The sequence below is a fragment of the Falco naumanni genome, chromosome 11, assembly GCF_017639655.2.
Source record: "Falco naumanni isolate bFalNau1 chromosome 11, bFalNau1.pat, whole genome shotgun sequence".
Lineage (NCBI taxonomy): Eukaryota > Metazoa > Chordata > Aves > Falconiformes > Falconidae > Falco > Falco naumanni.
Genome location: NC_054064.1, coordinates 8,963,458 through 8,976,043, shown reverse-complemented (window position 1 = coordinate 8,976,043; position 12,586 = coordinate 8,963,458). Strand labels below are relative to the sequence as shown.

At 51.2% G+C, this 12,586-nt stretch overlaps 1 protein-coding gene and 1 long non-coding RNA gene across 6 annotated transcripts in view; both read right to left on the bottom strand.

Moving 5' to 3' along the window:
* SUCO (SUN domain containing ossification factor) overlaps window positions 1–4,600 on the bottom strand; it is a 40,803-nt gene extending 36,203 nt beyond the window's left edge. For all 5 annotated transcript variants that reach the window (XM_040610271.1, XM_040610273.1, XM_040610272.1 and 2 more), the window contains exon 1: window positions 4,370–4,600. In XM_040610271.1, coding sequence (XP_040466205.1) covers window positions 4,370–4,434 — 65 coding nt within the window. In that variant the 5' untranslated portion in view covers window positions 4,435–4,600. The remainder of the gene's footprint in view (window positions 1–4,369) is intronic.
* Window positions 4,601–5,051: 451 nt separating this feature from the next.
* On the bottom strand, window positions 5,052–9,192 carry LOC121095920. Its single transcript, XR_005830247.1, has 3 exons — window positions 8,923–9,192; window positions 5,796–8,824; window positions 5,052–5,651 (listed from the first exon to the last, which is right to left on the bottom strand). It is a non-coding gene; the product is annotated as an uncharacterized LOC121095920 (long non-coding RNA).
* Window positions 9,193–12,586: the final 3,394 nt, after the last annotated feature.

Here is a 12,586-nt window from a genome sequence, read left to right as displayed (position 1 = left end):
TTTGCTTTGCATAAGATAGAGACCCTGCTTGCATACACCACTTTCAGCTTGAGCGGGCTATAAGCTAAGCATATTCATATTTTAATTTTAAAGAGTCCAAGAGTTCCAGTGCAGCTTTTGACCCAACCTTAACTACAATGCAAAGACCCCTCCAAACAAGACACTCTATATCTAGGAACATACCTTTCCATCCTGAAATCAGATGCCTGGAACAAAAGTTTTGGTTGTATGAACAATGCCCAAATAATTTCTTCCTGCCATAAAATGTACACACGCAGTGCTCATTTTACAACCAGCCTTCTGAAGAGATTTAAGTAACTGCACAAGAGGGGAATTGCCAGATAAGATCCTGAGCCCTGTTACAAGAAAGTTACACTAGCAGTTCCACCCAGATCATTAGGACACTCTTCTGCAAACACAATACTCTGCTGAAAAGAGGATTTCTATGGCAAGAGAAATGTTACACTGGAACACAAGCCTCTCAGTCCCCAACACCTTTCTGTTATTAACAGATGCAAGCTCAAGGCTTAAGCCAAAAGTCAGTAATAAGGTCAATAAATGTTCAGTAAGCAAAACCTCTACTTCTGTGATCTCTAATCTGGCTTGCATAGCTTCTGCCTGTGCAGAACAGGAGCGGCAAAATAAACACAAGTGATGTTATCACACTCCCAGCATAGCACTGTTTTCTTCAGAGGTCCCCCTGCATTACAAGAAGCTTTCAACAAGCACACCTTCAAAAACGTAGAAGACTAATGTAAGCCAAAACTAGAAATACTTTATCTCATTGAAATTCACATAAATCTTCACATCAATAGGCAGGAATACAAAGCAATCTCTAAATCTAGCCCCTTTCAACGTACCTGTATCTAGGCTTTATTCCTGGCCATACTGCTGACCCAATCTCACCTTTACAATTTTCAGGCTACACTCTCATTATGGATTTCAGAGTCAGAGCTACTAGACCAAGGGTTTCCCCATCAGGAACAGCTCATCTTGCTGCTCAGCCGCTTTGATAAAAGCCTGACTTTACTGATGCGGCATATTCAGCATAACAACTACAGAATCCTGATGTGCACATGCACTTATCCCCATCGTCCTTTTACTCACAGTTGTAAAACTGAGGATGATGAAAGAGTTCATAAAAGCTAAGTAGACTGGGGTGTAGAAAGCACTTTGAGATAGAATGAATCACAGAAAGACAAATTAGTCTATGCACAATTTCTTTATTCAACTCAAAGCTCACGCTTTGAAAGTGCATCTTATGGCAGGCAAAAGCTGATGCCAGAGCAATTTATACAGGTTACTCCTCAAAAAACTATCACAGCTAGTCTCACTCAGATAGTACTAGTATCCCTTATAAGCTTCTAAATCTACTCCACTTATTCAGCTCTGTATATTGTCAAACTACAAAGCACTGCAAACTGTAAAAGTATTTATGATTATCCACACAAAGGGATTAACTGAAGCATAAAAAAAAAATCTTTGCAAATTTAGGACAACGGGAGTCATTTCTCATGCACAAAGCTCCAATCTGCACAGATGCGTATTATTTTTAGAGCACTACATTCCTAAGCCTTACCCCCATCAGAAGCATTTCTCTAAAGCCATGCAGCCATCACACTCTTTTGAACTACTTGGAACAACCTCACTGGCTCAGTCAGATTTGTCAGAGAGCTGTGAGTGTTCCAGCTTCAGAAAGGAGATCTCAAGTACCAATACCTCTCTGATCCTGCACTCTCAAAGAGCATCACACTGTTTTTATTGAAAAGACACCAGCAAACAAATCCCTAAACTCAAGCTTCTGGGCTTTTTGTACATTTCCTAATACAGAGTCACATTTTTAACTTACAAGATGAAATCTTTTGAAACACCTTCCAGTTAAAGAAAGTAGGAATCAGTCTTTTCCACACACACACTTCCTTTTTACCAATTGATGCTCCTCCATTGGACCAACTTCTTTAGGCAAGCTTTAAGGTGCATGACGAGAGATTTAAAAAAATGCCTATTTTGATGAAACTAAGCCTAAAGGAAGAAGCAATGATCTAGCCAGAAATACAACAAAGCCCAGACATAAAAAAAAAAAGATGAGTCCAAATAGCTCCAAGAGTGTTTTCAGCAATTGTTTTGTCTTGTGTTTTTTACCCCTTGCTTTTTTAATTTGATCATCTGTTGACCACTAGGTTCACGTGTAAGAAAAGTTTCTCTCCTACTAGCATTAAATCCTTTGAAGATTACATTTCAAGACAACCAAATTTAAAAAGCCAACATTTGTCACACTTGCCAACATTTATAACACAAAGACTTCCATTTACTATTTAAAGTTTCTTAACTGCCTATGCGAACAAAGTTGCTGATTTTCTTTTTAGTAAAAAGTTAAATACATCACAACTTACAGTCCACAACAGAGTCCAGCAACAATGCAGGAATTAATACACTTCAAGACTTTCCAATTACAACTCCAACATGGTTACTGAAATTAGAGCAAGCCACAATGCCAGCCTACAGACTGAGGGTTTTCAGCTCTCCAATGTGAATTTATGTTCAGACAACAGACTGGGGAACTAGAGTTTTAACTCTCCCAACATTTAAATCAAACTACTGGCACTTTAATCAAAAGCAGTCAGAGCGAGCAGGGTAAACACAATCTGAACTTTTTTTTTAATATACTAAAAGGTTTGGGATACTCTAGTGCAAGCCCCAAGATCAGTTAAGACGCTACTTGAAAGAGCAATCTCTTAAAGAGTAAGAAAATAATTTGGCTCAATTTTTCTCCTAACCATACCCAAGGTGAACACAGGAGTTATATGGGCATTACAGAACAAATGTATTATTTCAACAAGTTAGTTAAACATGATACTACTTTATCAATATGGAATAGGTACCTGATTTTTTTCTTAAACATAAGAGTTCAGTTAAACCAGCAGACCAAGGCCACAGCAACAAAAAACTACTCTGATGATCTATGCACCCTTAAGCTGACAACAGCTTTGTTAACAAATTACCACAAGGCAGAAAAAGGTTATTAACCTTGAGGACACAGGAAGAAAGAAATAAGAACTCTTTTCCTAGTAATAATCCCAACTATACAGTAGAAACTTCCATGAGAAGCAGCTCAGTTGTCCGACGAGTAAAAGAAGAGCTGTTTAGAGACAGTTCATCAGCTTCACAGATCACTTAAAACACATCTGGCTAGGAGCTTTTCTGTTTAAAATCTGCTAAATGTAAACACAGCAACAGAGTTTTCAAACACTTTTTAGACTCACTGTTTTGTCTCCTAAAGACAAAAACGTGATGACACAAATCAAATTTGGTGCAGGATGGTCCCAACCCAACAATGCAAGTGTCAGCACTAGATGTGCAACGGATTCTATAGAGTCATGTCTGGGCTCCCCTTTCTTCATCCAACTAGAATCAACTACAAGACAACCCTGAACTTCCAGGCTATTTCCACTGCTTTTAAATTAGGTATTTAAACAATTTACAGAAAAGGTACTAAAGTAATACATGAGACACACAATTATCTCTAACGACTGCTGCCGTTCGTTTTTCAATATTTGCAATCTGCTGTTCAGACTGGCTAGCATTTCTCAAACAGTGAGTCACGGAGTTCAAAAGAGGCCAAAGTTTAAGAAGCTTAGAACTTACCATACAGAAACACAGCCCCCCAGTATCCCTGTCCTAACAAATGTCATCTTTTAGCAAGTTTGAAAACAAAACGAACAGAAGATGATGAACAAGGCAGAGCCAAGATAATCGCACGAAAAACACTCCCAAAGAGAGAATCAAAGCGAGATGAGAGGGCTCGGTGGCTTTAATTGAACACCACTCCAGCCAGCCTGAGAAAATCCGTTTCAAGAACGAGGCACCGTGATCTTCCACAGAACACAGCGGGAGTTTAGCATGAAAACGCAAAGGCAAGAGCCGGCCTTGCAGCGAAAAGCACCAAGTGCCCCAAAACCCCTTCAGAAGTGCCGGTAACCACGAAGCCCCGACGCCTGAAGGGCTCACCCCCCCGCCCCGGCACCGCTCGCTTTGGGGAGCGCTGCAAACGACCATCGCAGCGGCGGGCAGTGCCCCCAGGTCGCGGCCCGCCCGGCAGCACACGGCTGTGCCTCCCGCAGGCAGCGCCGTCCCCCCCCGGCGGCACCCTCCGCCCCCCGGGGCCATCGGCTCTCAGTAACCCCGGCGTCCCCCCCGCCGGGCCCGGGGTAGAGGGACGCTCCTCGGGCAGGGCAGGCGCGGCCCGGGCCCCCCGGCAAGCCGGCAGGGCTGGGAGCGGGCCCGCCCCCCCCGCTCCTCCCCGAGAGCGCCGGGCGGCAGCACACCCCCGGCCCCGGGAGGCCCCGGCGGAGGCGCGGCCGGCACTCACCAGAGCACGGCGCAGAGGAAGAGGCAGGAACCCAGGGCCAGCCGCCTGCGGGGCGGCTCCTTCATCGTCTCCCCCGTCTACCTGCGGCGGCCGGGAAGCGGCGGCGCATCCTCCCCGGCAGAGGGGCGGCGGGAGAAGCGTGCGGCGGCGGCGGAGCGGCCCCCTCTGAGTGCGGCTCCCGGCGCGAGGCGACAGGCGGCGGCGCGAGCGCGGCCCTAACCGCCCGCCGGCCCGGGCCCCTCGCCCCGCCCCTGAAGCCCTTCACGCGCTGAGCTGGAAGGATACGCGTCACCCTCCCCGCCGCTCCGCCACGCCCCCTCGCGCCGCCGCAACCAATAGGCTGAGCGTCTGGGAGTGTCACCGCCTTCCAGCCCCTGTCAGCGGCGCCGATTGGTTCCTCCACTCGGACGCGGCGGCGAATCAAAAGAACGGCCTTCTCTTTCCCCGCCCCCCAAGGACCCCTGCCAGGTGCCCGCGTGAAACAAGCCGTTAAAGGGAAATCGCCGTAGGAATAAATGACGGCTGGCAGCAAACCGAGGCCGCTAGGAAAGAGAGGAGCGTCATTGCCTCCGGTTCGGGGGGCATTTTGAGGAACGACTCCCCGACATGACAGGGTTTTTTTAAAATATTTTATTTTTGATCAGGCTTCTCCGCGGGCTGCCCCGCAGAGCTGAGCGCTGATTGGTGTCGGTTGAGGCCCCCAGCAGAATGGCGGCCGCGGAGTAGGCGGGGGAGCCCCGCCCGCCAGCGGGCGGGAGCGCGCGGGGGCTGCTGGGAGCTGCAGTTCCTGGGCGGGAGCGGGGCGGCGGCCATTTTGCGGGAGCCTTTAGGCGGCCCGTGCGTGCGTCGCGGTTGGGCTCAGGCTTCCCCGCTGAGTACCGGATGGCTGCATGGCCAGTGCTTATATGCACAAGGGGTGCCAGAGATGTGTCTGAGGTGGTTCAGTGCGTATGTAGTCATTGCGGGAGCAAAAGACGAAGCAGGGTTTGCCTGGCAGCTGGCCAGGTGCATCCTGAGGCCCGCACGGGGAGTGCTTTCCTTGGAGCTGTGCCCGGGGCCTGGCAGCCTGGCCAAGCCTCCCCCCAGCCCCACAGCTGCCTGCACAGTCCATCCCGGTTTCCATCCCTAGCATTGCCTTCGCTCTGCTGGCTGGGGCTGGGAGATGCTTGGGGGGGAATACAGGCCAGGAAGCTGTAAGGGTGATCTTGGCATCTGTGGGTGCCCGCCCCCAGTGTGGGACAGAAGAGAGGTGTCTTCCCTGGTACTGGCGTGTTTGGGTGGACTGGTAGAAAAACACAACAGTTATTATCAAAAGAACAGGATTTTTCAGATAGCCAGGCCTAAATCTGCCCATCTGAAGCATGGCGTTGTAAGGTGGGCTTTCCACTGCCCTGTGGTAGTCAAGCAAACCATCCTTGCAGCTTACCCTCGCCAAAAAAACGGCTCAGGATTGGGGTTCCCAATGTGATCAGTGCCACAGCAAGCAGCAACGTGTGCTGCTCTCCCAGCCCACAGGGCATTTACAGCCGTCCTGAAAGGCACAGGTGGATTAGTCACAAGCATGCTGTGTTGGAAACATGCACACGTCAGGACTCTGAACAAGGAAGGACAGCTTTGCCCAGAGGGAGGCATGGGAGGGTGTGAATCATGGCAATCCTAACAGGAGCAGGGCCCTCCCAGACCATAGCTGCTGTTTTCCCCAGAGGAGTTATGGCCCCAGCCCCATGAACCAGCCCTTACGGCCATCCAGGGGTACTCCCAAACAGGACGGGGTGTTTGCAGGGCGTAGCTTGGAGCTGCCGAGCTGCAGGATGGCATGACTAGAGTCAGCCAGCTGGAGGTAAATGTTCCCAGCCAGCAGTGGAAACCTCTGGAGAGTCTTTATGTCTGTTCTTTTCCTGATTTTTTAACCAGTAATTTTGTGCTTTCGTTAATACTTGGCATCCCCTGCCATTCTGAGAGCTCTGCATGCCACAGTCAGCAGACAGGCCTGCGTGCCAACACATTGAGGAAAAGGGAAAAGGGAGAAGCTCCAGCTTTGTGCCCCATCTCCACACAGGCTCGGGTTTAAATCCCCCTGGCCAGCAAACCGTGGTCTGCCCCGTGACAGAAACAGCCTGTCCTGCAGTGCTCGAGAAGGGGGCTGTTGCAGGAGGATCCTGGGCAGATGTCTGCTGTGTCTGTTTGGAAAATAGGGGCATAACAGCGCAGGGGGCAGTGAGCTTGGGTACAAAGCAGCACCCACTGCCCCATACCTTGCAGCTTGGCCAGAAGCCTGGCTTGGAGCTGCTGGACGAAGCTGTAACTTGTTAGGTTGAACAGGAGGAAATTCCTGTGCAAGTCACTGGTAGGTTTTGGAAGAAGCCCATGGGATTTAACGTGAACCTCTAGCAGAAGAAAATAGACTTACTAAACCACAATATGGATCAGATCAAAATGAAGGTAGCCAGGAGGGCAGCTCTGACAGCGAGTGGCTTTGCTTTGTGTCCCCAGTGCGATGCCTGCCACAGAGCCCTCTGGCAGCTCTCCCAGTGGGTCAGTGGTGAGCTCGGCTGCCTCAGCACCACTCACCTCCCTGGTCAGGTTCTGTCGCCCCAGGAGCGCTGATGACGCAGGAACAACCTAACTGGTTACAGGAGTGAGGCGAGTCCTGAAAAACACTTGAGAAACTGCTTTGTGGCTTCAGTGGGGCATGAGCCAGCACCTTTGCCATGAGAATTTCTTCAGCCTTTTGCAGTGCCCGAGCTAAGACATAGCACAGCAGCAGCGTGGTTCCATGGCTGTGTGGGCACTTCACTGGCCTTGGGACAGTTGTGAGCAGAGATGGGGTGTGGAGGGCCCAGCTGTGCCTCCAGGGACCTGCCACAGGGCCATGCCCAGAGCAGCACGCATGCAGAAGGCCTCTGTGCCCAGGGACGCGCCTCAGCACCAGCTCTGGGGAGCTGCCTCGGTGGTGGGAATTCCCTGTGGGAGCAACAGCCCACGTCCCACAAGCAGCTGTTTTAACCACGTTGGGGGAGTATCACAGATCTCCCTCTTCGGGGCTGGAGGATGCCACAGAGAGGCAGGGCAACGCGAGCTTCAGCTGCAGCTGCCTCCCTCTGCCTCCTGCCAGGACGTGACCCCCCAGGGAGGCGTGTAGGACTCGTCTCCTTCATGGATGCTGCCAGGATTATGGTACCTTCCCTTCTGAGTGAGAGGGGGGTGTCAGCACAGGGAGGTGCAGAGCAAGGCATACACCTGCACACCTGGCGTCCTGCCTCTGACCAGAGGATTTACGCATGCCCACCTGACCCAGCAGGCAGAGAGCAGTTCTTCATCCCACCAACACAGCCTTGGCCACAAACAGCACGTTGGGGATGGACAGGACCAGAGCAGTAGCGAAATCCATCCATGAAGCATTAGAAATTTGAACTGCTTTGCTGTCTGCTAGAAGAGCTGGTAAATGTTCGTTAACCCATTGCTAAGCATTTCCAGGCAGAGCACTTGTCTCGGTGCTGGCAGGCAGTGCTTTGCTCGGGGCCATGCCACAAAGTACTGCTGGGACCGTCTCCATTGTCAGCCTCTATCGTGCTCCCAGGACAGTAATTCTTCCAGCCTCCTCGCCAAGAGCTTTTCCTCAAGAGGAGGGGAAAAGGCTGTGAAGCCGCACTTGCTCAGCCCATGCAGCTGCTCTTGACTGGCACAGCTCCTGCATGCCACGGTCCCGTTACCAGCTGGGAATTAATCACATACAGCTTAGAGCAAACACAGCTAAAGAGCTGTCACGGAGGACAGATCATTTCAGGGGAACCATGACAGTGACTGGTCAGGATACTGGAGAAAAAGCCCCTTTGAGTCAGTCCCCACCAGGTATGAGTGTCCACCAAATAAGCCTGGTGTCATCAGCCAGACAGAGATTTCAATTCATCACCTCTGACATACCCGCACATACCAGTACTTGCTAAGCTTGTTTCCCAACCGCTGATAAGATGAGCAGTATAATGGTAAAACAAAAGTAAATTACAGATTACACAGTCTCTCAACTAAAGCCCATAATTAACCCAAAGCCCAATGTACGGTAGGGTTACCCGGCAACAAATATTTGCATGGGATTCTCAAAAAGCACTGCATGTTCACAGCAGGATTTTGGCTTGCTCTTGGCCAAATCCCAGGATGAGGCGAGCTGGTGCAGTTCCCGTGAAGGGTTAGTCCTGCCGCGGAGCTGAATTCAAGACAGTGTGTCACCCGACAGCGCACGTACCTGCATCCCCTGGGCGGAGAGGACTCTGCGTGCCTGCAGTGTTGATGTAAGTGCAGAGGACTGTGAGCATGGAAAGCACAACAGGTTGCGTTGGTAGTGGTAGGAGAATAATCACTCTGCTGACCGTGAATAAAAGCTGGGTCGTGGCGCTCGACAGCCTGGGTAGGAAGAGCTGGAGGTGGCCACCCAAGGGGCACCTTGGTGCAGTGTTTCTGAGTGGGAGGAAAGAAAAGGTGCTGCTGTTTTACCTGCAAACGCTGCACAGTGATGGGACAATGCTTGTCCATTGTACTCTAACACTCAAATGGACCTGGTGTGTTGTACAGGCTGTAGAATATCTCCCACAGATACTGGGGCACTGAGGCCATGGAGCAATGTTAGACTTCTGGAAAGACACCCGATCCTGGGTTACACCCTTTGTCTCTCAGCACCTTCCGGCATTTGGCTGCTGCAGATGCTAAGCCTTCTCTTCCATTCATCCCTATCTGCTCTTTACAAAGGCATCTTGTTTTCCCAAGTGTTTGGTTGGGGTTTTTTTTCACATGTGATTTAATTCACACAAACTCCTTCCTCTTCTGACTATTGATCTTGGCTCCTTACTGGTTAAAATAAAGTAAATCTTTTGTAAGCAGGTTCTGACAACGCAACTTTTGTTCCTTCCAGACACAATTTCCTGTTTGATTTCCTGACCGTTTCTTATTTAGTAAAGGAAAAGCTGTAAACTGCAAGATTGCTTCAGAGAGCTTCCTGTGACTTTAGATGAACTGTTAACCACTTATAGGAGAGAATCCAGCAAACCTGTGTAAAACTTCTTAAAAATCCTGAATTTCTTTTATTTCTTCTGCAATTCACACTGGAGAGAAACAAGCTGTGGGAAAAAAAAAGGGAGGGGGGGGGGATTGGAATAATTTCCCTTGCAAAATCAAGCAGGAGCAACTCTGCCTCCAGCTGAGCTGATAACTGCTCTTTTATAACTCAACTCAGAGATACAGGATTTCTGGGGAGGGTGGCTGCAAGGTGTCGCCCCTGGGATGAGGCGGCAGGGACCATCGATGGAGTTTGCACCAGCGATTCTGCTCGTGTCACACCTCTGCCCAGCTGGGGCTGCTGCGCTGTCCCACGAGGAGGGGCCGGGGGTCCTGGACGTCCCCCTGCATGGACACTGATTCCTGCTCCCACAGCCTCCTTAAAAACCCAGGGGATGGCACGCTGGGTTGCTGGGCTGTGACCATGGTCACAGCAACCGGCCGATCAAACTGCAAATACACACAGGCCAGGTCACCGAAGCGCTTGCTCCGCACAGAGCATCATTAGGTTTACTTAATGTGGGCCGGCGCGGCGGTGTGCAACGGTGCTGAGGAGCGGCGGCAGGTCTCCTCTTGGCAAGCAGGGACAATGGCACACAGTGACACTTGGCAGGGGCTGCGTGACCTGGTATAGGAGAGTGACTGCTCTGATCTCCAGCCAGCCTCAATCCCTCCTGAAAAAGCCTCGAAATCCAGCACGGGTAGATGGTGGCACAGTTCCACGGCTCCTAAAAGCTCTGATGGAGCCATGCCCAGGACCACCTGCGGCAGGCTCAGACCCCTCGCGCAGCAATGGGAGGGCACAGCTGGATCTGAAGAGAGATTTCCTCTGCCTGACTCTGAGCACTCTCTTCAGTGGCTCAAAACCTGAAAGTCAAAACTTTGAAGAAAATTAATTGAAATAGGAATTCCACTTTTGAAAACATCTGCATTTGGTTTGCTCATTTCATGTGGCTTCGTTTGAATTTTAACTTTGCCTAGAAAAAGGAGATGAAATGACCACTGCAGCGAGGATGCTCAGGTGGGGTGAAGCAGGAAGCCATAGCATCTCCTGGCCCCATTTTGGGACCACAGAGCCCCCACATGACAGAAAACGCCCTTTCCTACAGCCAATGCTTGGGAATGGATAGAAAATGGCTTCAAGGAGAAGGGACCAACTTTCTCCTAGCCTGGCTGGCGGGTGTTCAAGGTACGGCCTTCAGCAGCATCTCGTCTCCCTGCCATGACACGGGAGCAGAGGCCAGTGCCTGCTGCCAGCCGGAGAAGACAATGCGGTCGGCAGCTGAGGAGCTGCTCTTGCCGTCTCAGGGGGGGCTGATGGAGCAGGGAAAGTCCAAAAGCTGCTGGCAGTTGAGACATAGATAATCAACATTAACTCTTGGTTGCATGATGGAAATGCAGTGTGGGACCAGGGGCTTCCAGCAGGGACAAACCCTGTGGCGGGCACCTACAGGTCCCCCTCTGTGCTTCCTGGCAGCCACCATCTGAGCCCCCCTGGGAAAAGAAAACACAACTCTCATTACAGAAACCGAGAAACGGCAAAACTCTGTGACAGAGGTGTAAATTTTGGGGGAGATTTTTTTTTTGGGAGGACAGCGTGGGCTGAAGTTGCCCATAAGCACCGAGGGTGAGCAGAGGGGCTGGGAAAGCACCTAGTGCAACACGGCGCCGGGCTTCTTCCCTGGCCCCATGCAAATCGAGGCCAAACCAGGCAACATCGCAGGCGCGTGATGTGGCAGGACGGCACATCTGTGGCTTTGTCAACACAAAACCAAAGCTGAGACACTGAGACACGCACAGAGTCCCCCCGGGCTGGGAGAGCAGTCGGGGCCCTGGGGCAGCAGTGCCAGGAGGGTGGCGCAGCTCCACCAGATGCAGGCGGTAGGGGTGAGAGATGAGAGCTGGCCAGGCAGGGCCCAGCTGCTTCCCTTCCCCTTCTGCCGAGTACTAAAATAAACTAAATTCCCACCTGGCTTCATCCCCTCCCTAGCAGATATTGAAAAGTTGGGAGGCGAGTGAGGGGGTGGCCGGTAGCAGGGAGCGTCACTCCTCGGGGACCCACATGCTGGCAGAGGAACACGCATGTCCTGCAGGGCCGGACCCAGGGGACCCTTGTCTTTTGGGGTAGGGCAAGATTGTGCTGCAGGGAGAAGCACTGTGTGGTAAAATGCACCTCAGCCCCAACATCACGCTGCTCTTTGCAGGCAGGTGGGCTCCTTCTTGGAGGCTCCGGGTTGATGTTCACGGGAAGAGGGCAGGAAGGGCTCCTGGGGTGAACATCTCCCCCGAAACTTCTGTGTTTCCAGGGTGAGGCCATGCTGTGTTTGAACAAATGCTTCTTTAGGAATCAAATTGGAAGGTGAGCACAGAGGAGGATCCTTCTGCAGTGCACCAAGCTAAAGCAGAGATTTACAATCTCTTTTGTCACACCAAATTTTCCCCCAGCTACACTTCCCATAAAAGCCAGCTCACCTGCACACGCTTTCATCAGTGTCCCCCCTTCCCTATCTACTTCTGCCTTTGTTTGCATTTAGCTAAAGAACAAAAATATCCCCTGAGCAGACGGTAAAAACCTCATTAGGAAACTCCAGATCCCTTCACGCCACTTGCTCCATGTCCCAGAGCTGCAAGGGGAGGGGGAAAGCTGCCGCATGAAGCTGAGGGTGATGGAGAGCTTGCACGTGGCTCCAGCACCCACCACCCTGGTTACCAGCTCTCCCCAACGGTTCTTTGCTCTCGCCCTCTGGGGATTTGGGTTTTTCAGTGTTTTGCCACCTGCAGCTCTTGATGCCTTTCCACCAGCTGCAGCATAGCTGGGTCAGCACTTCACATCCCCTCCCCACGCTCCAACATCAGGGCTAAACAAGGAGGAACGGAGTCAGAAACCATCAGCAAAGCTTTGTTCCAGAGCTCCAGCGCTGCTGCTGGGGCTCAGGGGCACCCATGTGAATCTGTAAGCCCCTCCTCACTCCCAAATCTTGAATCTCAGATATTTTTCACCTTCCAGCTTCCATGATGACCCATGCTCAGGTCCCACAGGCTGGTTTTAGTTTTTTACGCCCAAGGTCTGGTTTCCTCCCTGCGTTCATTAGAGATGTGCCACGTACAACCAAGGGCTGGGTTCAGCTTACCTGGGCAGCTGAAGTTTGTACTCGTCCCACCTGGGAG